The sequence below is a fragment of the Erythrolamprus reginae genome, chromosome Z, assembly GCF_031021105.1.
Source record: "Erythrolamprus reginae isolate rEryReg1 chromosome Z, rEryReg1.hap1, whole genome shotgun sequence".
Classification (NCBI taxonomy): domain Eukaryota; kingdom Metazoa; phylum Chordata; class Lepidosauria; order Squamata; family Dipsadidae; genus Erythrolamprus; species Erythrolamprus reginae.
In genome coordinates, this window is record NC_091963.1 from 72103313 (window position 1) to 72130090 (window position 26778).

The following is a 26778-nucleotide window of genomic DNA, read 5'->3' on the forward strand; positions in this document are numbered from 1 at the left end:
ATGCTTTTTTAGCTTGGCCATCAACTCCTCCCATGGGACCTTGTATACCACTTGGGTGGCCACAAGTGCACGTGCCATATGGAACATAGGCTTCCACAAGTGTTGAGAAAACAGGCTCTCCGGTGGGCTTCTGATAGATCTGTAAGCTCATTTGCCTGTAAGTAGCATTCGAAACGTTTTATGAAACTGTACCAGGTGTCTGTACTGGGATCAAATGGATCAAAAGAGGCAGGGAACAAGCTGTGCCTTGCCATTCTGTGTGAATTCTGACGTGAGGAAAGCGCAAAGAAGATGTCAGGTGCAGGTCGGCACAGTAATGCGATGATGGTTGTCCCACAAGGCAGCAGGTCAGAGGCAGAAGCGATGCAGCTGAGAGGCCCAGCGGAGAGGTCAGCAACTGGAGGAGAAAAGAAGAAAACAACCCATGTGGGCTAACAAGCAGTAGAGCGGCCCAAGATTAGCAGCCTGTCCTAGCAAAAAAAGGTCCTATGGGTCACCGAGCAGCTGAGTGGCCTGGCTACCACAGAGGAGTCAGTGGAGCAGCAGTGGCGGAAAAGGCCTTGTGGGCCGTCAAGCAGCTGGGAAGCTCGGCAGCAGTGGAGTTGGCGGTCAGGGCCCGGTGGCCGGCAGAAACATGTGGGCCACCAAGCAGCTCAGCGGCAATTGGCGGCAGCGCTCCGGAAGGCCTGTCGGGCCGCGTGGGCCACCGAGCAGCTGGGAGGCTTGGCAGTGGCAGTGGAATCATCATCAGCAGTGGCAGCGACGGTAGCTAGCAAGGCACACATGGGCCGCTGAGCAGCTGAGAGACTCAGTGGCAGCAGCAATTGTGGGAATCATGGCCGGCAAAGTTTGTCAGGCTTCCCCCAGCGGCGGTGGCTCAGCGGCGGTGGGTGGGGTAATCTCAGCCAGTGAGGTTGTCGGGCTTACCCAGTGGTGGTGGCTCAGCAGCAGTGGGTGGGGGAATCCCAACCAGTGAGGTTTGTCGGGGCTTCCCCAGAGGCGACAGCTCAGCGGTGGCAAACTGGAAAATGTGGCTGGTGGCCCTTGGGTGGGGACAACGGCTGTGTTAGCGGGGTTCCCTGGTGGCAGCAATAGTGGTGGTTTCCCAGTGGTGGCAGAGGGCGGGAGATGGCAGACGGGCAAAAGAAGGAGGGATGAAAAGTACCTCAATGCAGGAGTCAGTGTAGGTCTGTTACTTCCTCGTTGCCAGTGTAAAATCTGCCAAATAAAATGCCGGTAGGCCAGGGAAACTCTTGAATTGTTTATTGTAAGATACTAACAGTAATGTGCAAACCGGAACTGCTAACAACAATAACATGGCCATGCCTGGCAGCTATTTATATCCCTTGCTGCCAGGGAGGGCCAGCCAATCCATACTCTATATTTTTCCACCCAAGGATATAGGACAGGCCACATTTTCCAACCCCTTCCTCTTCCAGGTCCTGACATAGATGAGCCCCAATTGCACCCCCTTCAGAACTCAGGTCCAAAATGTCCGGAGCTTCTGGGGAGGGGCATTCAATCACCTTTTAAAATGTGCCCTAAAGGAGAACATGCAGCTGCTGCTAATACCCCTTTCTGCCACTGACTTGCCCCCCAATGACCAAAGTGAAGTAGACCCAGAGGCAGGGTTCAAACAAAATCGGTACTTTTATTTCGCTCAGAGAACAAGTGACAGCTCAGCAAGGCAAGTGACAATTCAGCTAGTACCGACTGGCTCTGCTTGGAGAAACCGCTTCTTTTATACATTTGCGGCTCCCGCCAAAGCAAGAGCCAGCCACGTCTGAGCCAATCAGGAGCGACTTCCTGCTCAAGCTCAGACAGCGCTGGGAGAAGGAACAAACTATCTACAGGAAATACAAGGTAGCCATTTCAGATACAACACCCCTCCCCTCATAGTTGGACACATCCATCATGAAAGCCACGTGACAAAGTCGTCCAATCGGTGGGGTCTCCGTGAAGCTCGCTCTGACCTGCGCAGTTCAATTTCTCCTTCGACACTGACTGTGGAGGATGGCTCGCCGCTGTTCTCCCGGTGCGGTGAACTTGGCCTGGCGGGCCCAACAAAGGCTTCGGAGGAGGAGGATGGCTCGGCGTCGCTGGATGGCTCTCCCTGGCCCGATAAGTCCCTTTGCATGTCTCTTAATTTGGGCAATGTGTTAAAGTCTGTTGAAGGGGGAGAGTCCATGTCAGCGGGTTGTGGCAACTGATTTTCTGTTCGTTTCCGAATGTGGTCGATGTGTCGTTTCCACATACGACCATCTTCTAGTTTTACTATATAAGTCTTTGGTGCATTTTGCTTAACAACAATTCCTTTCATCCAGTTTACATTTCCATCAAAACTTTTTACATATACATTTTGACCCAAATACATTTCTCTTTCAGGTTTTACACACATTTGATTATTATTAATACAGAATCTTGGGTTCAACCTATCTAGTGGTGACCTTAATTTTCTTCCCATTAATAATTCTGCAGGGCTTACATGTGTGTGAGAGTTAGGGGTGATGTGTTGGGTGAGCAAGAATTGGTTCAGATTTTGTTGTACATCCCCAGGGCCTGACCTGCACAATGCCTCCTTTGCCACACGAACGTAACATTCTGCCAAGCCATTAGCCCAAGGCGAGTAAGGCGAGATGAGGGCATGCCTGACCCCTAGGCCATCTATGAACAATTCGAATTGTCTGGCTGTTAGCTGTGGCCCATTGTCAGACACTAAGATATCTGGGCAACCATGGGTGGCAAACAGTCTACTCAAGACCTTGATGGTGGTACTTGTGGTTATGTTGTTCATTGCTATTATTTCCACCCACTTGGAGAACGCATCAACCACTATTAAGAAATACTGGGACCCCACTGGACCAGCAAAATCAATGTGGATTCTGGACCAAGGCCCAGCAGGCTGCTCCCACTCAGCCGGAGTTGTTTTGGGGGGATTAGGCCGTGACTCTTGGCATGGGTCACACTTTGATACCCAGCTCTCAATATCAGCATCCAGACCTGGCCACCATAAATGCCCTCTTGCTAGGCTCTTCATCCTGACAATCCCAGGATGGCCCACATGTAACATTTTGAGTACCTTTACCCTTAGACTTTTGGGGATGATCACTCTATCTCCCCACAGCAGACAACCCTTTACATAAGATAACTCAAGTCTTTTGGTTTTGAAGTCACACAATTCAGGTTTCACAGAATCATTTTGCCATCCCTTAAGTACACAGTTGACCACTTGTTTAAGGATTTGATCTTGCTGCGTGTGTGCAGCTACCTCTTTGGCCATGGTTAGTGGGTTATCCTCGAGTTCTATCATTAGTACATCTGTGGAAGGAGCAGGGTCCTCCACTAAGTCTGTTATGGGGCACCTGCTGAGGCCATCTGCGTGATTGATTTCCTTCCCCCCCTTGTGGGTGAGATCATACTGGTACCCTGAGAGGAAAAGAGCCCACCTGATCAGTCTTGGAGACATAAATGGCGGAGTGGGCTTATTGGGGGCTAGCAGACCCAGTAAAGGCTTGTGGTCTGTAACTAATTCAAAACTTCTTCCAAAAATGTAATTGTGAAATTTCTTCACCCCTGCCACTAAAGCTAGAGCCTCTTTATCTAACTGGCTATAATTCCTCTCTGTGCTGGTCATGGTTCTGGAGAAAAATGCGATTGGGGCCTCTGTCTTATTAGGCAGAACGTGAGCTAGGACTCCTCCTATGCCGTACGGTGAAGCGTCGCACGTGAGCCTAATGGGTAGTGAAGCACTATATTGGACTACCACACTTTTAGAAGTTAGTAATTGCTTTATTTGGAAAAAGGCTTCACGTTCAGTTTCCCCCCAGGTCCAACGGGTTTCCTTCTGGAGTAAACGATGTAGAGGCTCTGCTACTGTTGCCTTCTGCTTTAAAAAAACGGAATAAAAATTAAGGAGGCCTAAAAATGCCTGCAGCTCATTCTTGTCTCGTGGCTCTGGGGCTTCCCTAATGGCCCTCAATTTCTCTGTTGTGGGGTGGATACCTTCTTTGTCTACTTTATATCCTAGGAATTCTATACTGTTGGTTCCCCAGACACATTTGTCAGGCTTGATTCTTAAGTCTTTATCCTGTAACCTCTTAAGTACTTCCCTTATTCTTTTGTTTACTTGTTCTTGGTTTTCCCCTGCAATTAAGATGTCATCAAAATATGGGATGGCCCCATTTACCCCTGACAATAGGCGTTCCATAATACTCTGGAATATCCCTGGGGCTATGCTTACCCCAAACTGTAACCTCGTGCATTTGAAAGCCCCCCTGTGCGTTACAATTGTTTGTGCGTTTGCTGTTTGTTCATCGACCGGAAGCTGCTGGTAAGCTTGCGCGAGGTCGATTTTTGCAAACCTTTTTCCTTCCCCCAGGGAGTGTAGGAGTTGTTGTACCACCGGGATGGGGTAGGGGTGATGTTGGAGGGCCTTATTAAGGGTAGATTTATAGTCAGCGCAAACCCTTAAAGAACCATCTGGCTTCAGAGGCGTAACTATGGGCGTTTCCCATGGCCCTTGTTCCACAGGGACCAAAATACCTTGGCTTATAAGTTTATCAAGCTGCAGGTCTAGTTTGGGGAGAAGCGGAAGGGGTACCCTGTGAGGTTTGAGCCTGACTGGTGGGACCTTGGGGTCAATGGAAAATGATATAGGGGGGCCCTTATACGATCCTAAGGTGGGGCTGAACACTTCGGGGAACTCTTGCACAAAGTTAGGCATATTATCACAGTTTACATTACACACACCCGAAATTTCAATCCCCAAAGGTTCCATCCAAGCCAACCCCAAGAGAGAGTGCTTAGCCCCCGTTACAATAAGCATGGGTAGGGTACATTTGACATTCTTGAATACAATAGGTACATTTGCTGTTCCCAGGACTGAGATTACCCCCCCTTGAAAATCTCTGATCACTAAGGAGGTTTGTTTTAGATCAGATTTAGACAGATTAGGCATATACAGTTTAAACTTCTCCCAAGGCATAATGGTATACCTAGACCCAGTATCAAGCTCCATCGAGCATGGTTGGTTATTTAGTAACAGCGAGATAACAATTTTGGCCCCTTTTTTTGTTGCCGTGTTATTCACGGAAAATTGAGTGTTACCTCTAGAGTAGTCGCGGTTAGCGGTTGAGTAGTTCCTTTGACCCGAATAGCGGAACGGTCGATTTTCTCGCGGTTGGGGCGTCTGGTTTTGTGGTCGTTGGTGTTGCGGTGTGGCGAATGTCTCCTCTGGTGCCGTTGCTCTGCATGCGATGGCGATGTGGCCTCGACGGTTGCAGCGGCGGCATGTGGCGTCTCGGAAGGGGCATCGATGGCGCTGGTGGTTCCCTCGGCAGCCCGCGCAGGGGGCTGGGTGAGTAGCTCTGTGGTGTCTCGGCTGGTCTTGTACCAGGAAGCAGTTGTCCCCGTTGTGAGCTGGTTGGCTGGGGTCGTCTGATTCCACGGCGCGGGGAGACGCGGAGTCAATCTTGGCGATGAGTTCTCGCCTTCCGTGTTCTTTTAATTCTCTAGCTGCTGTGTCGGCGGCTTCTGTGGTTTGCGCCAGTTTAATCACGGTTTGTAGAGTCGGCTCGTCTTCGGTGAGGAGTTTGTTCCTCACCGTGGCGCTTCTCATGCCGAAAACCAAGGCATCGGTGAGGCGAGCTTCCGGGTCTTTAAACTTGCATTGTGCAAGTACCGTCCGAAGTCGCGTTGTAAACTGGTTGATTGATTCCGTTTCCTTCTGAGCCATCATGGAGAACTGATGCCGAAAAACCATGGCTGGTTTGGTCGGTTTGAAGTGGCTCGCTAGCTTGTCTTGTAGGACGTCCCAAGCGACGGTTCTTGCTGGCTGCGGGTCGGTGAGAGTCTGGGCAAGGCCACGGATTTCTGGGCCGCAGTAATTCAGAAAAATAGCCCGTCTGCGATCGGCTTCAGCGTCCTGTATCCCTGCTGCCTCGAGGAAGATCTCGAAGGTAGCCATGTATTCGTCCCAGGATGTTTTTTCGGGGTCGAAGAATTCTGGAGCCCGGCTGATCTGGACGTTGCTCATGTTGCACGCGATGTTTCTTCCGTCCGTTCGTCGCCAGTGAAGTAGACCCAGAGGCAGGGTTCAATCAAAATCGGTACTTTTATTTCGCTCAGAGAACAAGTGACAGCTCAGCAAGGCAAGTGACAATTCAGCTAGTACCGACTGGCTCTGCTTGGAGAAACCGCTTCTTTTATACATTTGCGGCTCCCGCCAAAGCAAGAGCCAGCCGCGTCTGAGCCAATCAGGAGCGACTTCCTGCTCAAGCTCAGACAGCGCTGGGAGAAGGAACAAACTATCTACAGGAAATACAAGGTAGCCATTTCAGATACAACACAAAGGAGGTTACATTAACAATTAAAATAAATGGGATTGTAAACTTGAAGCCCCCCTTACTTCACCTATCTCATTCTTCGTAGTGGGGTAGGCAAAAAATCAGGTGCAACAAAGATGTGGCTCCCAATGGCAACCCCAACACAGCAATATGTAAAGGGAGGGTGGACGGGTGCTTCCGGTGCTGATTTAGAAAGAGGAAGTTTCTGGGTTGGGATGGCCTTTAAATTCCTGGTGCTGCCCCACCCCACTCCCTGGCTAGACCTCACATTTCAAGTGAGATCGCCCTTTCCACATGATGGAACCCATGCTTGTGGCTCTGTCAGCAAACTGGGCAATGGGCAAGCCTGCTTGCCTTTAATTTCTTTGGAAGCCAAATAATGCATGGACACAAAAGCTGGATTTTAAAATGGGTCACTTTATTGATAACATATTTAAATTTTTTATGAAATACCTACAGAAGTAAGAAACCAAAAGGGGGCAGAATTCCTGTCAAAACATTTCTGGGTGTATTTTTTTTTATTTTTCTCCACCTTAAGATAAAACATTATTAAAATAGTGGAGGAACATTACCCCCAGAACAAGAAACAAAAGATAAGGCCAGTGTTGATGAATTGAGTTCCGAAGATACCCTCTCAGATAAAGAAATTAGAGATGTTTCCAGAAGACAGGAATATGGTAGAGATGGTCCAAAAACTAGAGCCCAAACTGAAGCCAGAAAGGAGAAGAGATGAGAATGTTGAAACTTATCACCAGTACAAGGAAATAACATTATTCTCAGTAAACATTAATGGTCTAAACTCCCCTTCAAAGAGGAAGAAAACCTTTCACAAAATAATAAAACAAAACTTTGATTTAATCTGCCTTCAAGAAACGCATATCAAACTTCGAGATGCCGAGATACTAAATTGCCCCAGACTGGGTAAAAAATTCATATCACTTGCAAATGTAAAAAAAAGAGGAATAGTTGTATACGCCAAACCAAATCTTGCCCCAAAATTAATTTATTCTGACAATAATGGTCAGATTTTAATAATACAAATCTCTCTAGGCTCAAAAAGAGTGAATATAATTACAATATACGCCCCATCGATTCAGCAACACATATTCTTTTCCAATCTCCATTTAAAAAAAATTGGAATTAATATTAGAAAATATAATGATTGTGGGTGATTACAATGTGATTTTTAACAAAAAATTGGATTACAAAGGCTCTAAAGCTAAATCTAGAAAACAACTGCCATCAACCTTTGAAGATTTGAGTATGGAATTTGCACTACAAGACGTCTGGTGTTATTACAACCCAGAATGTCTAGAATATACGTTCTTTTCTGCTCCCCATAAATCATGGTCACGCATTGACATGATTTGATCCACCCCAGAAATCATTAATGAAATTACGCGGGTTCAGATACTTCCAAATACATGGGCAGACCATAATCCCATAACTTTGAAACTAAGAATTCCCTCAAGTCTGCACTTTCGAAGATGGTCTATAAACCAAGCAGTTCTCAATGAAAAAGAGTTCCAAAATTTAATTCAAAAAGAAATTCAGATTTTTCTTCAAATAAACCAGGATGGAACAACATCAACTCAAAATCTTTGGGATACCTTGAAAGCATACATAAGAGGCATTTATATTGCATATACAGCTAAAAATAAAAAACAAAATAAAACTCAATTTGACATACTAAACACAAAAATAAAAAAGTTAGAAGAAAAATTACAAATAAACCCAACCAATCATAAAATCCTATCTGAAATAAATTTGATTAAACACGAAATAAACATAAAAACCCAAGATGAACTATCTTGAAAACTAAGAATGTCTAGGCAAAAACAGTTTGAATTCACCAATAAACCTGGTAGATGGCTATCCTATCAACTCGCACAACAGAAGAAAGACAAAAATATTGAAGCTCTATATGATGAACAGGGAGTCTTAAAAACCTCTCACAATTGGGGAAACCACAGGGAGGGTAGAGGCCCAGTTTCCTCCCAAGAGATTCCTAGAGAGGCCCCACAGAGGCTTTTCCCTGCTTTTTCTCGTTACAGTTTCGGAGGGTCAGGTTTGTAAGTGGTAAATGGTTCTTGAGAAGATGCAAAAAAATCTTGAACACCTGGTCTTTATCTAGAAAAGTTCGTAAGTAGGAGCGTTCTTAGGTAGAGGTACCACTGTAATATAAAACAGGAACTATCTTAAATTTGTGTTACATTAGCATCTAGGGCTGCCACCATTTCTTTTTTTTCCATCTGGGTGTCTACCTGCTATTTTTTCAATCTTTTACTTTACTTTTTTAAAAAAAATTCATATACTTCAGTTATTTTTAACTTCCATCCATTCATAAAATTTCCCCCAGATTCTGTAATATTCTGAATCTTCTTTATCTTTAAGTCTTAAAGTAAAGAATATTGTGCTATTCATTTTAGTACAATACATAATCTTCCTGATTATTTCTCTTTCTATCAGTATCCTATTCAATTTCCAGTTTTGTGCATAAACAATTTTAGCTGCTGTTACTATATGAGAAATTAAGAAGATTTCTTCTCAGCTTCCAGTTGGAAATGGTGCTGTGACAAGAGGCAGGGGACGTACCCGAACTATCCTTTTTTTTCCTTGGGGGTCGCATTTTTGCATCTGATCGGACTTGGAGGGTCCGATCTTAGAACAGGGGGTCTCCTGGAGCCCAAGAGACAGATCGCCACTGTCTTGTGGGGCAGGGATTGCCCCGCAGCTCAAAAGAAGAAGAACCGGGCATTGATTATGGTGGCTGCCCGGCCATAACAGAGCGACCACACAGGAGGAAGCAGAAAAAAGTAAACAGAAGTCGATCGGAGTAAACAGATCACTAAAGGAAAAAGGTATAAAAGTTTTAAAAAGGATCCTATGACACATAGTCTTTGCTAAAACTGACTGAAAAGGCAGACGGAGTAGCAACACTAAATTAAACAACCGGAAGGAGCCAGGACTTGTCAACTGCCGTATATTAATTATAAGGAAATCACAAGAAACTCTAAGTAAATTTAAAATTCAAGCTCCTTAAAACATCAGTGGATTTTCTCCCGAGAAACAATATAATAAAAAGTGAGTATCTGCCTTTAAAAGATCGGGGGATTTAGGAGCTGGTGGTAGACAAGTATTCCAAATCAGATCGGCTGTTTATCTGTACACGGCGACGCTGCTATTACAGCTTTAAAGTGACAGTGCAGAAGAAAGGACTCTAGTCTTAAAGAGGGTCACAAAATTAAAGCGGTTGGAACTATATGTAGGAATTGTGTTTTTTGGAGCTGAGTATTTTTTGGACCATGATATTTGATTTTGGATTCTGGATTAAGAATTTCGGAGTGGTTTGAGATATCTGTATTCCATTTTGGATTTTACTTTCTTTCTGGACCGATTGTATTCTTTGTTTGGATTAATTTTCTCCTGGTGAAATTCTCCTGAAAGAGAATTTTTTTTGTTATAAGTTAAAGTGACAGTGCAAAAAGAGACTGAATGGAACAGTAGAAGAGGATTAAAATTCGAACGAGCCGATATTAGACATTTAAGTAGCAATCTCATTTGTCTTATTTGTTGGATTTTGGATTTAGCCTGGGGAGTTTCTTTTTTCGTCTTTTTCATTTTTTGTTCTGAAGGATTGGACATCATTGATAGGCTCTGGATTATAAAATAGTGACTGTGGATTTCAATTAAATTTGATCAAACTCTTTTTTCCTTTTTTTTTCTCCTTTTGAAAATTTTTGCAAACTTATAAAAGAAAAATTTTACGACCTATTTGGAAAGACAGAATAATCGGACTAAACAAAAATAAGATCTTAAGTATATTTTGAATTTATCTCTTTTCTTCCTTTTATTTTCATTTTTTTCTCCTTCTCTCTTCTCTCTTTTTCCTTGTTTTCTTTATTTGTCTTTGGGTGAATATGATGAATTGCTAAAGTTGCATCTTTTCCCCCTACCCCTGGCTTGATTGTAATAACCTTTGCTATCTATAAGAAAACTCTGATTATTGTATTATAACATATATATAATAGTAATATATAGTAATAATTAATTTTCTGAAATCATTTCATTAATAAATAATAATTATTTTGTTATATTTTGTTATTTTCCTTGTTCCTTAGAGTACAAAAATTAGTTGTGTTAGCATATTAACTCCACATTAGTAATTTTATGATATTAATGAAATTCTAATTATTAATGAAATTCTATTTATTAGGTATATTGGGATAGGTTACTAATAGCGTATTAAGTAGTAATATACAACTAAAACTAAGTTTGAGTAGTTTAATGCTCCTCTGGAAAAGCTTAAAAGGTTCACTTAATATGTCCAGCAGAACAACAACCTTAAAGACAAATAAAAAACAGACCTCCATTATCATCACAGGATTCTACGGAGTCTACAGAGAGGGGCAACATCAAATCTAATAAATAAATAAATTCACCACCACACTAAAGGTCAATAGCAGGCATGTTTGCAAAAGATAAATCAGCGTCACAACCAACTCTCCAAACTATCCAAGAAACTTTAATAGCTATGCAAGAATCTATGCAAAGAACCTAGTCTTCAATAGATAATAGAGATGAAGCAAGATTGCAACATGAGGATTTGAAAGCTGAAATTGAGATGAAAGCAAGGATGAGAGGCCTGGACGAGAAAACTGAGAGTATACAACAAACGCTGCAGGAAAATGAACATAGACTAAAAACTGTGGAAGAAAAAATAGAAAAGAGCAAAAGATGGAAGACATTGAAGAACGTAATGAGGTCACCACAAGAAGTTTGGATGAGGCCATAGTATATTGGAACATTGCCTCTTACAGATTAAGATTTCAGAACATTGTAGAAGAAGAGGATGATGATTTAGGAGCAAAGATGACAGAAATACTGGGTGAGATCTTGCAGATGGATCCACAAGAAACAATAAAGAAATTGATGAAATTAATAGGGTCCAAACTAACTTTGCTCAGAGTCACAACCTTCGCCAGAAAGTTAATAAGAGTTGAAATTCTTAGATGGTCAAAAAACCAAAATCTAACATTTAAAGATAAAGAAATCATAATATTGAAGCAAGTCCCCAAAAGAGTTCATGAATGCAGGAGGGACTATCATTTCCTAACAAGAAAACCGATAAAGGAAAATATAACTTTTCGCTGGCTTATTCCTGAGGGTCTAATGTTAACATGGCAGGGTACTAAAATTAAAACAGAAAATATTGAACAAGCTAAGGAGTTTCACAAGGAAAGTGGGTTAAGCAGAGTAGAATTAACAAGTAAAGATAGCAGAGGAAGTAAGAAAGATTTTGAAGTTCCTAGCCAGGAGGAGGATAGCGTGCAAGAAAAACAGAAAGGAACGAAAAGGAAACACAATAAGGGACCACTTGTGGGAGCTCAATGAGTACAAATCACCAGGACCAGATGGACTACATCCCAGAGTCTTAAAAGAACTGGCAGACACCATCCCAGAACCACTTCTCATCTACCAAAAATCCTGGACCACAGGAGATCTATTAGAAGACTGGAAACGAGCTGATGTAGTCCCCATGCACAAAAAAGGTAAAATGACTGACCCAGGTAACTACAGACCAATCAGTCTGACCTCTATACCTGGAAAAATACTGTAGAAAATAATCAAAAAACAGGTCTCAAAAGCAGTCTTGATGGCTAAAAGTTCATTTTCCCAAATGATATAGTTTTGTTCAGGAGGTTTTAATTTTCTAGAATAATAGGCACAGGGAAATAAAGGTCCACCATCTTGGCGTTATTGGAGAAGTACAGCTCCTACTCCAACATCGGAGGCATCGGCTTCGACAATAAATGGACGGTGGGGTTCAGGGTATTGGAGAATAGCTTCTGGAGAAGGCGAGTGAGGGGTGCAGTCAAGGTGGTGAAGTTAGGGATGAAGGTTCGGTAGTAGTTGACAAAACCCAGAAATCGTTGGACATCTTTGGCTTGAGCTGGTGGTTGCCATGTTTGCAAGGCGTTGAGTTTTAAAATGTTACAAGATGTTAGAATGAGAGGAGGTTTTTGGACCTCCAAACTGAGAGCTTTATTATTAAGCTACAGCAATGGATTGGATTAAAGAATGGATAATATTGAGAAATAAAAGACTTATGATGTTAGAGGGTCATGATTTACAGATAGGATGGCACTCATTTGTGTGGTATGACAAACAAAAAAATACATGGGTACTTCCAGAGACATAGCATAAGGAAATATTTTTTTTGCAATTTGGTAAACACTATATTAAAGTACCATTTTGGATCTCACTAATAGAAGCCTTGACTCATCCCAGTAGAACAGATTGGAATAACATTGTAAGATATAATGATATAATAGCACAGACAAAAAAGCTAAAATTAATGGAAGAACTAGATAAACAAGGCATAAAGATAGATTGGTATAGGTATATTCAGTTACAAGCAGGATATGACAAAGATTTGAAAACAAAAGGTATTAATTTTTAAAAAACAAAATTGGATGAAATTATCTTTGGTCTAGATGAAAATTTGATTTAATTATCATATAATTATCTTCCTTTAATGACGAACATCTTGCTGACCTATGGATCCCCAAATATCTTACTTTTTTCATAATCTGTATTATGAAAGCTCTTCCACTAGGCCCCTCCAAACAGCACTGCCTGGTTGGCAGGACATGGAGAAGGCCAATTCTGTGGGACCTGACCAGCTGGTGGGATACATGAGGCAGAAGATGGTCCCATAGATAATTGTTTTGATGCCATGTAGGACTTTATTGGTCATAGCCAACACTTTGAATTGTGTTCGGAGACCAATTAGCAGCCAATGCATCTTGCAGAGTGCTGGAGAAACAGGAACATATCTCAGAAGGCCCATGACAGCTCACACAGCTGTTTTTGGACTACCTGCAGTCTCTGAACGCTCTTCAAAGATAGCCCTATATAAAAAGCATTGCAGTAGTCGAACCTCTACATGATAAGTGTGTGAGTGACTGTGAGAAGAGACTCCCTGTCCAGATAGGGCTGCAACTGGCACACCAGGCGAACCTGGGCAAATGTCCCCTTTGCCACAGCTGTTCTAAACTCAGCTGTGGATCATGGAGGATGCCCAAGTTGCAGATCTTCTCTAAGGGGGGGCAGAAGCTCCCCTTTCAGAGTGATGGATGGACAATTGGGATTGCCCTTTGGAGGCAGTACCCACAACCACTCCATCTTGTTGGGATTGAGTCTGAGCCTATTAACACCCATCCAAACCCTAAATGCCTCCAGACATTTGCACATCACTTCCACTGCTTTACTGAGTTGACACAGGGTGGAGATGTAAAGCTGAGTATCATCAGCATACTGATGGTAACTCACCCCATATTGTTGGATGATCTCACCTAGCAGTTTCATGTAGATATTAAACAGCAGGGGGCAGAGGACTGACCTCTGAGGAACCCCCAAAGGAGGAACCAAGGAGTTGACCTCTGACCCCCTGCCAACACCTGCTGCAACCAACTGGAGAGGTTAGATGGAGAACCACCATAGGATGGAGTGTCCCACTCCCAACCCCTCCAGTCGGCGCAGAAGGATACCATGGTTGATGGTTTTGAAAGCTGATGAGATGTCAAGAACCACCAGAATAGAGAAGAGACCCCATCATGGGCCCGGCAGAGATCATCTGTCAGTGCAACCAAGGCAGATTCCATGCGGTAGCCAGGCCTGAAACTGGACTGTTGAGAGCCCAGATAATTAAGTATTGTACCTTATGATTCTTGACAAACTTTTCTTTTATATACACTGAGCGTATATGCACCAAGACAAATTGTGTGTCCAATTACACTTGGCCAATAAAAATTCTATTCTATTCTATTCTATTCTATTCCGTCTTTTGATTACAGAAAATACGACTTCAATAACAGTTTGGTCAAAGCCTGGAATCCATTGCCTCTGTTGTTACATCCCCAAACCTCCATAATTTTAACTTTGGATTGTCTACTGTTGACCTCCCCAATTGCTAAGGAGTCTAAAAGGGGCATGCATAAATCCATCACCATGCCTACATACCTCTCCTACTGTCTCCATTTTTTCATATCCATTTACTGTGTCCCTATTTATGTTTAAACTATACTTTCTATCTTGTACATGTTTGTCAAAATAAATAAATAAAATAATAAAAATAAAAATGAAAAACATTTATTGTCCTACATAATCCAACAGATTTTGCCATATCTTCATAAATCACAGTCAACTCTTTAGTTTCAATGATAATTCCAGGTATTTGTAAGCCACTATACTTAGAAATCTTCAAAAGTCTCATTTTTTCTGATAGATAAATATCAAATACTGTAGAGATCAAATAGATATCAAATATTATGCAAAGAGAAAAAAGAAAGAAGAAAGCAAAATCGTCTCCCAGATGTTACTTCCAGGACATTTCCAGACTCATAAAAATATAGTGTAGTTTCTTCCTTTCACCAGAGGATAGCACCATTGCCTAGGTTTTCACCATCATATTCTATTAAAAAGCTAAAAAAAAGTCTTTTCAAAATATTTCCAATAAAATATTCAAGTCCAGTCGTTCTTTCTGTATCTTAAATAATTTTATATTATTTATTAGATTCTCGTTTTTCAGGTCAGTCTTTTGCTCGTCACTTTTTTGGAATAGAATAGAATAGAATTCTTTATTGGCCAAATGTGATTGGACGCACAAGGAATTTGTCTTGGTGCATATGCTCTCACTGTAAATCACTTTCTATCTTTTCGGAAGTGCTTTTCTTTGGAGTTAATCTCTAGTATACAAATTTAAAATAACCTCACCCAGATCCAGTCCACTGTTCACATACAGCTCCAGCACATTTCTTTCTTTGCTTGTCCCAGCTTCACTTCTTCACCACTTCATAATAGCTGCCTCCCCTGTTTGTTGTATGATGGGAGGGTAAAACTTGGATCAAGCAGGAGAGTTGCCACTCTCCACGACCTGTGAGGCTCCCCTCCTTTCTTTGTCACCCTTTCAGGGTGACTTTAACCCTTTAAGGGCCCCACAATGAGGAAGATTCAGGGTAGGTTCATGGAACCCCACTCCCTACAACTGTCTCTCTATGACAAATATTCTGCTTCTCTTGTTTCTTGACCCTGTCTTTTGACAGCTTGTTTACTATATTTATATCCTAACTTTCCTTGATATATCAAGGGTAGGGGGATATATAAAATCACTAGTTTTCTTTAATCACAATTCTCATTTTACTGCATGATTCTAGTTGGCTTAGAGATACCAGTGGGCTGTATGAATAAATGAAGCCCTGGTCTAATATCATAACCATCATACTCCCCAATCAATCCTGTTATATATGATATTTGTTGTTGCTGCTGTCTTTTTATCTCTGCAGCCATAGGCCTATGTTGTTGGATTATAATGAGTAAACGAGTCTACGGAGAGGGGCGGCATACAAATCAATCAATCAATCAAACAAACAAACAAACAAACAAACAAATACTGCAACAGAACAACAGCCAACCAAATAATGTATGCATGTGTTCTTGTAGGAGTTATTTTGCCTGTTTAGTGTCATATTCTGTTTAATGATTCTGGAAAGCTGCATTTCAAAGGTGTCCTAAGTTACTTTCAGAAAAGCACTTTATTATCTCCTAGTATATGATTAAATTGCACATACCTCCCTTCCCAGAAACTCAGGTAAAAAGGATAATAGGAAGGACTGAGTGATGCACATGAGAATGAAGACTAAGAATGTCATACATGATGTTCAGACTGAGAAAGAAAAACAAGTGTTTCTTATAAGTTTCTTTTTCTTATTCTCTCCTCATTCTTTCCTGCTCTGGATATCTGCCAATAGAGAATTCAGGACTCTAGTGATTGAGATGGTGCTGGCTACAGATATGTCCTGTCATTTTCAGCAAATCAAAGCCATGAAGAATGCATTGCAGCAGCCAGAAGGGTAAGAGACCTTCTGATACTGTGGAGAGGAAAGGGCTCTATTATAGCTGAAAATCTGCCACTTTATTACATCTGCTGAAAAATAACAACATTCTTTATTACTTGTAACCATTTCTTTTTCCAGTGGGTTTTGTTTTAAAAAATGTTTCACTTCTCATCCAAGAAGCTTCTTCAAAACTGGGAAGAAAAACTGAAGGGGGGGGAGAAACACCTTTAGAACACAGCAATGGAGTCAAACAACAGATAGATCTGGAGCCTTGTTGCATTGTGTGGGCGCAGGTTTAGGAGTCTCTTTCAATCTGCTGTGGGAATCTAGGGTATTGAGTAAACCAGGGTAAAGCTAAGTATTGAGTGTCTTGGGAGGAGGGCAGAGCAGATTAGCTCATGTTGAGTTGCATGTCTGCAAAATGCTAACCTATGGTTATCTGAAGAGTGATTTTCCTGACTCACTTATCTGGGATCACCCAACATACTGAACTATATTCATGCCTGACATGTTCAGGCAACCTTATTGTTTAGCAATAGGGTTGTTTCTCCCTCCACAACCATTCTCCAAAAACACCCATGGTAAACCAGCACTTGCCTTAGTACCGATAACATAACTGCGCAGGCAGTTTTCATCTGGGTACATCCTAGTAAAAGACATTTCTAGTCTTAAGCAGAATGTTGCGAATTTGGAACACTTCAGGCTCAGCTCACTTGTTTCAAATGAGAAATGCTGTGTTTTGACTTTTCCAGGTATGTTGAGTTTTAAATATTTCCAGATTGAACTCAAAACAGACACGTTTTGGGCTTTCAATGATTCTGGAGTGCTTGAGATAGTAGAGAGCATTTCCACAAAGAGTGATTCCATTCACATGCAGTTACATCATTTCAGAATAGCAAATATATACTTCTGGTTGTATCACTGTTCTTTCAGCTAATCAGCTAATCAGTTATATCAGCTGTTTTACTAGTTACTAATTAAAGTTAATTACTAATTAATGCAATACATTACATATTGGATTGCCCTAATAGAATGTTTGTGGGAGATAAATGTTTGGAATACATTAATCAATATTAGTTACACTAAATTATACTTATTACAAGCCCAATTCGAGGTACTGATATCAATTAGTTTGGATCCAGTTTATTTAAATTGAATCCATCTGCATCCACATGATCCTAATCAAATTTTAATATCATAACTGAATGTTGCTCACTATTGGGATAAGTACCAAACCAAAGTCTTTTGGAATTCTTCCTGTAGTAATTAAAAGGATTATTCAAATCTGTTTATGCCTTGAACTAAGAATTTATATTTTATAGCTACTATTTTTTTCTTTTTTTCTTTTAAAAAATCTACAAGTTGAATATTTTCTTTAGGGTTGGGTTTCTAATTAAATTACAATCCAGTTTGTAAATATTTCATTATGTAGAATGAAGTATATGAGTAGCATTTAAATATTAAACTTACTTTTGTTCTAGTGGGCTATACCAAACATCTCTTCCACCAAAATCACAAATTGGTAGCTAGCTCTTTTCCTATTAAAGAAGATTGTACAGGAGAGGCAATGAAGGCAAGAAAAAGGCAGAAATGCCCTTTTGAAATCCATTTCCAATATGGAGAAAATTATGGAGATGATTTATTTGAATTTCTACAGAGGAAGGAGAAATTCTTCTCAAAATGTCTTAAGGAAATACTTATAGTAGGAAAACTTATTTCATTAAATTTTCCCTTAGTATGTAGCTGAAATTGCAAATCATTGGAGAGATAATTACACAATAAAATATATATATCCTACTTAGCCATTATATAATTAAATAGGTGCAAGAATATAAAAACAATCCCCATCTTTTATTTTCTTTGAAAAAAAATTGTCAGCAACTTCTCTCACATCAGATTTAATGAGATTTTATTTTTATAGATAAGATGATTTATGAAACATATTTCATTCTTTTTTATGAACATAAAAAGAATTCATTCTGCCTAGCTTCAGTAAAAATATATATCTTGCTTGTTAGAATACTATCTATTGTTTGGATCAGAACTAGGAGCAGGGATAAAATCAAAGTGGGCTCTTGCTGGTTCGGACAAGGGCTATAGAACCAGTAGCAGCAATTTCCCCCTCTTGCTGGACTGGCAGTGATGGCCAGCCAGCCACGGCCCTGAACTTGTACTTTCAGCAACACCATAGGCACCACCATCTTGTTTTTCACTTCTGTGCACTTGCAGAAGCTGGGCTTTCAGCCCATGTAGCGTGAGAAAAAGCAAATCAGCAGTGAAGTAAATTAGAACTCACCCCTGTTGAAGCTTACAAAGCTTCATGGGCTGTTTCCTTTCTCCCTGCCGGCTAACGCATCCTCAAGCCACTGGCTGACATTGCAAGCACAATAGGGATGGGGAGGGGAGACAGCCTGGTAAAGCTTCCAAGGCTGACTCCTCTCTCCCTGCCGGCCAGCACATCTTGAAGCTGCTGGCATTGCAACCCAGGCAGGGAGGGGAGGGGCAGCCTGGCAAAACTTCACAGGAAATGGTTCAAGAGGGAACTTGCATACACACACGCGTGCGTGCATGCATGCATGCGCATGTGGTTGTGCGCGTGCACACACACACATAGCAGAAAGAGAGAGGGAGAAATATGAGAGAGAGGTAGAGAAAAAGAGAGTTGAGAGACAGAGAGGGTTGCCTCCCTTTCTTGCTGCAGTCAGGCTGCTACCCTCGAGGCAACCTCATGGTGCTGAGAGTCACTCTTTTTGTAATGCAAGGTTTATTTTTGTATCTTTCCAGAGACAGAAAGAATGTGGATGAATTTCCTTACAGTTGTTCTCTGGGTGTAGTGGGTGGAGAGTGGGGTTAGGGAGTGGGGGAGACGAAGGGAGAGAGGGAGGGAAAGAGAGAGATAAGAATGAGAGAGAAAGAGATAGACAGAATGAGAGAGAATGAGAGGGAGAGGGAAAGAGAATGAGAGAGGGGGAAATGAAAGACAGAATGAGAGAGAGACAGAATGTGAGGAACAGAATGAGAGAGGGGGAGGGAAAGAGAATGAGAGAGAGAGAGAAATCTTGCCTCTGAGCACTGAAAGAGGAAGCTCTCTTCTTATGCAGCTGTTCGACTCAGTGGCTAGTGGGAGACCAAAAGCTCTCCACCCAGGCACTTTTACCATATAGTTCTCTCACATTTTGTTTTCCTGATGGGCAAAAGTGGGAAAATGTCAAGCATGGGACCCCGCTTGACATAGAATTTGGAAAAGAGAAGGAAAAGACAGCTGTGGTAGGATAACCTTGAAGGCAGGGAATTCCTGCACTAAAACATTTTAGTTCAAGAAGCAATTCTGGATGTGCACAGACTGCTGGCAGAAAGGAAGGTGAGACAGAATAGAAATCTGGAAAGAGTGTGGAGAAGAGACAGGTTGTTAATTGAACTTTGGTCTGTCCATTTGAGCTGAGCCTCCTTTATAGCCAGCTCTTCCGATTTAAGAGGTCAGAGACTTCCTTCCTTGAGTAGAATGAGAATTCGTAGGATCTGGTTATTTCACTTTCCCCAATAGCTTATTTCTCCCCCACCCCAAATAAAAGCAGCAGTTGCTTCCCTCTGGTTAAGCAAAATGTTTTCTAGCTGTTAATAATTTATTGTGAAATGGTGTGGAAGGGAAGGTTTAACAGAGTTAGGCTCCTATGATTTTTAATGACTATGACTAGTGTTGGGCGAACCGAACTCGCACAATTCGGATATGTACCGAATTTCGTGCCGTTCGTGATGCCGAACCCGAATCCGAATTTTTTTGAAAATCCATGTCGAAGTTCGGGATTCAGTTCAGGCAACGTGGCGAAGTGGTGGACCAATCGACAGCCTTCTTCTTACCTGAAGCCATGCAGTCTCCGGACATCAAGGTAAATAAAAGGCTGTGATTGACCATGTGTCCTGCTGACCACTGATTGGCCAGCAGGATACATGGCTTGGATTGGTCCCCAAGGACACCTGACCTGCCTCTATAAAAGGCAGTACCTTGCTGTCCATTCCCATTGTAAGAGATACCAGCTAGGGAGGGAAAGTCTGTCTTAGTTATACTGAGAGGGAGAAATAGCTTAGATTTCAAAGACCTACACACTTTGTTTCTGCTACACAGAAAAAGAGATATTGACCTCAAGACTCTTCATACAAATTGAAGAGACAAGAAAACTTTGGTGAGCATCCAGGCAGGGCAGGGCTGAAGAAGAAAAAGACAGGGGGAGGCAGGGGAGGCAAGGGGGCCAGTTGCTCTCTGCTACACTTCCACTTTTACATTTTTAAAACTTATTTCCTTTCATTCATTTTGTGTCCAAATGCATGGAAGGGCACAACAATATTACCTTGTGGGTATTTTGGGGGTGATTTTCTCTATCCTATACTTCCACTTTCAAATTTTTTCCTTTCATTCATTTTTATTTTGTGGGTGGCAAGACTGCCACTCAGTAAACCAAAAAAAAAAGGTTGCTGAGTCTGAACAAGCCTGCTGTTCCTGTCTGTAAAAAAGTTCTCCAGTGTGGTCTGGGAAACTTCTTGTCCTGAAAATCAACAACTGCTTCCATGGCAAAAGCTATCTCTGTTATCCAGAGGGAGGGAGACTCCTGTTCCTGTTCTCCAGTGCAGTCTGGGGTCCTTCTGGTCTTGGAAAGCAACACCTGCTTCCAGGGCCAAAACTATTTCCTGTATCCAGAGGGAGGGGGACTCCTGTTCCTGTCTGCAAAAAAGTTCTTCAGTTCGGTCTGGGGTCCTTCTAATCTTGGAAAGCAACACCTGCTTCCAGGGCCAAAGCTATTTCCTGTATCCAGAGGGAGGGGGAATAGTGTTCTTGTCTGCAAAAAATTTCTCCAGTGCGGTCTGAGGTTCTTCTAGTCTTGGAAAGCAACACCTGCTTCCGGGGCCAAAGCTATTTCCTGTATCCAAAAGGAGGGGGTGGGTGGAAAACGTTCATGTAGAATTGATAAATCAAGCCATTCCAGTAATTAAAAAGTGCAATGACTTATATGTTGAAAGCCGCCCTGACTCTAAGGAGAATCGAATAAATAAATAAATACATTAAAAGGGGTAGACGAGCTGTTTCCGGTGGCGACGTGACTGAACTAGGAGGTATCAGAGTGAGGCTCCGCTGGCACACTTTCCTTTTTTCCTATGAAGTACCACTTTTTCGGTGCGATTGGTCTCGGAGGGTCCCGATCATTGAAGGGAAGTATCTGTAGCCCACAGGGCAACCCACCATTGCCTGTGGGGGGTGAGGAAGAAATCCCAAAACTTCATCAGAAAAGAACCGGTGCTTCAGCGGCCAGCCGAAGCAGCAGCGACCACACAGCAGGAAGATGAAGAGTGATAGAAAGTAGATTGGAGAAAACAAGATACATCGTAAAATAATTGAAAACTCTACAGGGATCGTGTAACCCCAGGTACTGTTTAAACTTTTAATATCGAAGGCGAAACAGAACAGAAAGATCACAGTGACTGCAAAAGAGGTAAGAGATTTAAATCCATCGCTGGAAAACTGCCAAAATGCTAATCACCCAGCCTTCTATTTTTGTTCTTTTTTCTTCCTCTGTGGATTATAAGTAAACAAATAAATAAAGAAGATCTAGTACCTTGCGGATTTAAAGTATTAAGAGAGAGTGATTAAATACCTACAGCAAGAAACGGAGATCAGAAAGAAAGAAGGGAAAGCATACAGGAAGTCACTGATTGCGGGTGCCATTTCAACATTAAGAGAGTGACTGGGCAGAAAACGAAAGTCTTTGGAATATGCGGAAAAAAGAGAGATCGGGTTTTTGTAAAATGTGAAAAAAATTAGAAGTTTTTGACAGAAGAAGATATCTAAAATTTCTTTTTTCCTTTTCCTCCAGATTGGATAGTTTTTCCTTTCGATTGTGTTTCCTTTTCTTTTTTTGTTTCTCTGTTGAAGTTTCTTTTTCTTGGATCCACTAATTTTTATTGGACTAATTAAACAAAGACTGAAATATATTAAGAATTTTTCTTTCCCCCCTTGTTTCTTTTGGAATATTTTTATAGATATAAATATCTTATATATAACTTTTTCACTTTGACTCTTATTTTTGCTTTTTTATGAATTGGACTTTACTCATTTTACTTAGTTATTAATTATATCTATTAATTTTGGACATTATAATACTTGTCCTTCTTTTTTTCATTTTTTTGCATAACAAAAGATAAGTCAGGCTCTGCAACTAGTTTGCAATCTTCTGTTTATACTAACAATGGAAACACTATTAGTAAAAATAAGAAAGAATGAAGAAATAAAAGGCCTAAGAATAAGGAAAGAAACCTGCAAAGTCCAAGCTTTTGCAGATGATTTGGTATTTATAATTGAAGAATCACTGACAACTGCACCAAAACTGATCAAACAAATTGAAGATTTTGGTGAAGTAGCAGGACTTAAAATAAATAAACAAAAAACAAAAGTTATAAATAAAAACTGTACAAAAAAACAAATAAAACATCTGGAACAGATTACTAATATGCAAGCAGTTAAAAAAGTTAAATATTTGGGAATTTGGCATACAGCTAAAAGGGCGACATTAAAAGAAGACAATTATACAAGTTTAATGAATCAAATTAAAACGGACTTTAAAAATTGGCGAAATTTACAACTCTCATTAGTAGGTAGAATTAATTCGATCAAAATGAGTGTCCTGCCCAAGCTCCTCTACCTATTCCAAACAATCCCTAAAAATCCAGGCAAAAGTTTCTTTAAAGAACTCGACAAAATAATATTAAATTATATATGGTTAAGTAAAAAACCGAGAATTAAATTAAAGGCACTACAAGATGTGAAAGAAAGAGGGGGTTTGGGATTACCAAATTTTAAATTATATTACTATGGATTAAAGAATGGATCATGTTAGAGAATAAACGTATACTGACCATAGAAGGTCACGACCTATTATTAGGCTGGCATGCCTCTCTCTGGTATGAAAGAGATAAAACACATAAATATTTTAAAAAGCATATACTAAGAAATTCTCTTATCCAAACATGGAAGACAATAAAAAAAAACACAATATACTAAGGTACCAGAATGGGTTTCGCCAATAGAATTAACATACCACCCAAGTTTAATCAGGCCCCAAAATACATTTAGATATATTTATTTATTTATTTATTAGATTTGTATGCCGCCCCTCTCCGTAGACTCAGGGCGGCTAACAACAATAATAAAAACAGCATATAACAAATCTAATATTTAAAATAACTAAGAAAACCCTTATTAAAAACCAAACAAGCACACACACAAACATACCATGTATAAATTGTATAGGCCTAGGGGGAAAGAATATCTCAGTTCTCCCATGCCTGACAACAGATGTGGATTTTAAGGAGCTTAGGAAAGGCAAGGAGGGTGGGGGCAATTCTGATCTCTGGGGGGAGCTGGTTCCAGAGGGTCAGGGCTGCCAAAGAGAAGGCTTTTCTCCTGGGTCCCGACAATCAACATTGTTTTGTCGACGAGACCAGGAGAAGGCCAACTCTGTGGGACCTAACTGATCGCTGGGATTCGTGCAGCAGAAGGCGGTCCAAGAGATATTCTGGTCCAATGCCATGAAGGGCTCTATAGGTTATAACCAACACTTTGAATTGTGACCGGAAACTGATCAGCAACCAATGCAGACTGTGGAGTATTGGTGTAAATGGGCATATTTAGGGAAGCCCATGATTGCTCTCGCAGCTGCATTCTGCACGATCTGAAGTTTCCGAACACTTTTCAAAGGTAGACCCATGTAGAGAGCATTACAGTAGTCGAGCCTCAAGGTGATGAGGGCATGCGTGACTTTGAGCAATGACTCCCGGTCCAAATAGGGCCGCAACTGGTGCACCAGGCGAACCTGGCCAAACGCCCCCCTTGCCACAGCTGAAAGATGTTTCTCTAATGTGAGCTGTGGATCAGAACAGATCAGAAGCCAATGCAGTCTGCGGAGTGATGGCGAGATGTGGGCATTTCTTGGAAGGCCCAAGACTGCCCCCGTGGCTGCATTTTGGACAAGTTGAAGTTTCTGAACACTCTTCAGAGGTAGCATATTATCTATGTAAAAAAATTGGGGGGGGAAAGAATACTAAGCTTCCTGACACAAAAAAAAGAAAAGAAAAAGGGGGTGGACGAACACTTTTGTCTTGCTACTGACCTCTGGCAGTCATACTTTTGGATCCACCTCTGGGCCACTTTCTTTCAATTTCTTTCTGTGCATTTCCTTTTTTCTATATATATAAAAAAGCCACGAGAGCTCTGTCAAGTTATTTTTTGGTAAAACAAGAGCCAATTCCTATCTCTGCATCTGCATCTTCTATTTAATCTGAAGCCTCTAGTGTTCTCTAAAATTTTTGGTCAAATACGGGGCCACTTCATGTATCTGTGATTTTGATGTTTTTCTCTCTAATACAAAGGCTCTACTGCTGCCTGGGCATTTAAATTTTACAGGGCATTTTTTCTCTAATTCTAGTTCCACCTGAACGCCGCACCTTCATCTGTTCCTTGGACCAGTGTCACTGCAGGCCTTCAAACATGAAGAAAGCTGCAAAAAAAGGACATGGCCATGCTGCTGCTGCTGCTGGTGATGGAGCTGGTGCTGCAGAGGCAGGTAGAGGGTGTGTAACATCTGTGTCTCCTACCCCTTCCTCTAGTGCAAGCAGGCCCCTGGGTTTGATGCAAGAAGAAGTTGGAGATGACATGGCATGCAGCGCTACCTTTTCCTTGTTATTGCTTTCTACACACTCCACCACATCTGCGTGTTCAATGCTTGAATCATCACCACCCTCCAAAGCAGCAAGTCCATCTCACCAAGAAGCAGCGGGGTCTTTAATGCTGTTCTCTGAAACTTGCAACTGGGATGCCATGGGGCGTCCACCTGCCCAATCCACAGCTGCAGACCTTGTGCTTCCGGATAGCCAGGAGCTTCTGCCGGAGAAAGAAGAGGTGTCCATGGCATCATCGGGGAAGACCACAGTAGATGATGATGAGACCCAGATCCCCTCTCCTGCAGCTTACTGCAATGTAGAGTCTGAGAAGGAAGCTAGCGGGGAGGAGTCGGTGGAAGAAGATGACGAGGTGCTAGATCCCACATGGACTGAAGGCCGACAGAGTTCAGAGGAGGAAGAGGCTGTGGTAGTCCCACAGCCCCAGGCAGCCAGCAGAAGCAGAGGGAGAAGGCTGCAAACCGTCAGGGCTCAGTCTGCTGGTACTACTGCCCACCGTGTCCAGGGGCCAAGCACACCTCATGTGTCACAAATCTCACCAGCGTGGCATTTTCTTAAGCAGTTAAGAGAAGACAAGAAAAAGGTCGTTTGCAATTTCTGCCACCGGTCCCTGAAGCGAGGGAGAGATCTTAATAATCTCAGCACCAGCTGCATGACCAGGCACCTGAATTCAAAACATGACATTCGGTGGAGACAATACCTTAAAAGTATTCAAACACCTGGGTCTTCCTCTTCTGCTGTGGCTGCCTGGGCCACTGCCAACGCCCCCCAACAACAAGGTCACCTGTCTCTCACCAAAGGGACAATGATGGATCACCACCAACACCACTACCAACAGCAGCATCGGCACCAAAAGCAGCAGCAGCACTGGCAGCAGCACCACCACCACCATCACCGAGCATGCACTTTCGACGTTCCCACCCTGCTGCTGCTTGTCTATCTTCCTTGCAGAGGAACTTTGGCCTTCCCACCCACCGCCTCATCTGCGATTTGCCACCCAGGTGGAATTCCATGCTGCATATGTTTTAAAGGGTGTGTGAGCAACAACAGGCAATAGTGGATTACCAGTTTCATAACCCACAGTCAAGTCGCAGTGTAGACCCACAGCACTTTACCCCCAATGAGTGGACCTCCATGAGGGACATTTGTTCCATCTTAAATGGCTTCCAGTATGTCACTAATATGGTCAGCGCTGACAATTCCATCCTCAGTGCTACCATCCCCATGCTTTGCCTACTGGAAAAAACCCTTCAGGCCATGCAGGTTGTGCAACAGGAGGAAACAGAGCGGCAGGCAGAACAGGAGGAGCAGGCAGAGGAAGGCCCATTTTCCAGCAAATCCATGTCTCGCAGGGTAGGGGGCTGGGCCGACAGCAGTCAGTTACTCCGCTGTCCAGCCAGCGTAGAGTTTTGGGGCAGGAGGAGGAGGAGGACGACGACGATGACAACGACGACTTTCAGCAGGGCGGCCACCAGTGCAGCTCACGGGCACCAATGGAGCGTGGCTGGAGGGGGGAGCAGGAGGAAGAGGAGGAGGAGAGACCTGTTGCTGAAAACATTGCCTTGACTCTGGGCAGCCTGGCTCACATGAGCCAGTACATGGTCCAGGGCCTGCAGAATGACCCCAGGGTAGACCGCATCCTTAACTCTGCCAGTTACTAGGTGGCCGCCCTTCTGGATCCTCGTTATAAGGACAGCATCATCTCCTTCATACCAGCGTCTCCACCAACTTCAATTTTTGAGTAGGTAAATTGAACACGTGGCCAGAGCTTGCCCTCTATGCCCTGGAAGTGCTGGCCTGCCCTGCGGCAA

The 26778-nt window shown here is 42.3% G+C and overlaps 1 protein-coding gene across 1 annotated transcript in view; it reads left to right on the top strand.

The window, feature by feature from the left end:
- PDE1C (phosphodiesterase 1C) overlaps positions 1 to 26778 on the top strand; it is a 671297-nt gene that overhangs the window by 447387 nt on the left and 197132 nt on the right. Inside the window, exon 12 of the mRNA XM_070726332.1 lies at positions 16157 to 16258. Within this exon, the coding sequence (XP_070582433.1) occupies positions 16157 to 16258 (102 nt within the window). The remainder of the gene's footprint in view (positions 1 to 16156; positions 16259 to 26778) is intronic.